At 70.6% G+C, this 323-nt stretch overlaps 1 protein-coding gene across 1 annotated transcript in view; it reads right to left on the bottom strand.

The window, feature by feature from the left end:
* Nucleotides 1–12: 12 nt before the first annotated feature.
* Nucleotides 13–323, bottom strand: part of EPOP (elongin BC and polycomb repressive complex 2 associated protein) — a 2,516-nt gene continuing 2,205 nt past the window's right edge. The window contains exon 3 of the mRNA XM_019505188.1: nt 13–321. Within this exon, the coding sequence (XP_019360733.1) occupies nt 84–321 (238 nt within the window). The 3' untranslated portion in view covers nt 13–83. The remainder of the gene's footprint in view (nt 322–323) is intronic.

The following is a 323-nucleotide window of genomic DNA, read 5'->3' as shown; positions in this document are numbered from 1 at the left end:
CCCCCCCCCCAGTCTTCTCCCAACTGTTGCATGTAAACCAGGAGCAGCTCGCCCAAGGGGGGTAGGAGCTGAGAGGGGGTGGCTCAGAAGTCCTCCAGGCTGTACCCCCGGAATTTGAGGCTGGGGGGCACGGGCATGGCGTTGCCCCCCAGCTGCCAGCTCCACAGCGGGTGGATCTTGGAGAGGGCCCAGGAGTCCTTGCCGCCCAGGGAGGCGGCGGGCCGCAGGTCCCCGTCCTCGCCCACCACCAGCGAGGGCACGCAGGGGAAGTTGCCCAGGAGGCTGAAGGCCTGGCGACCGGGGGGCGGCCGGCAGTGCGCCCT

The sequence above is a fragment of the Gavialis gangeticus genome, unplaced genomic scaffold (assembly GCF_001723915.1).
Source record: "Gavialis gangeticus isolate Ggan-Ray unplaced genomic scaffold, GavGan_comp1, whole genome shotgun sequence".
In the NCBI taxonomy this organism is placed as follows: Eukaryota; Metazoa; Chordata; order Crocodylia; family Gavialidae; genus Gavialis; species Gavialis gangeticus.
The sequence above is the reverse complement of the archived record's forward strand: the minus strand, read 5'-3'. Positions and strand labels throughout refer to the sequence as shown.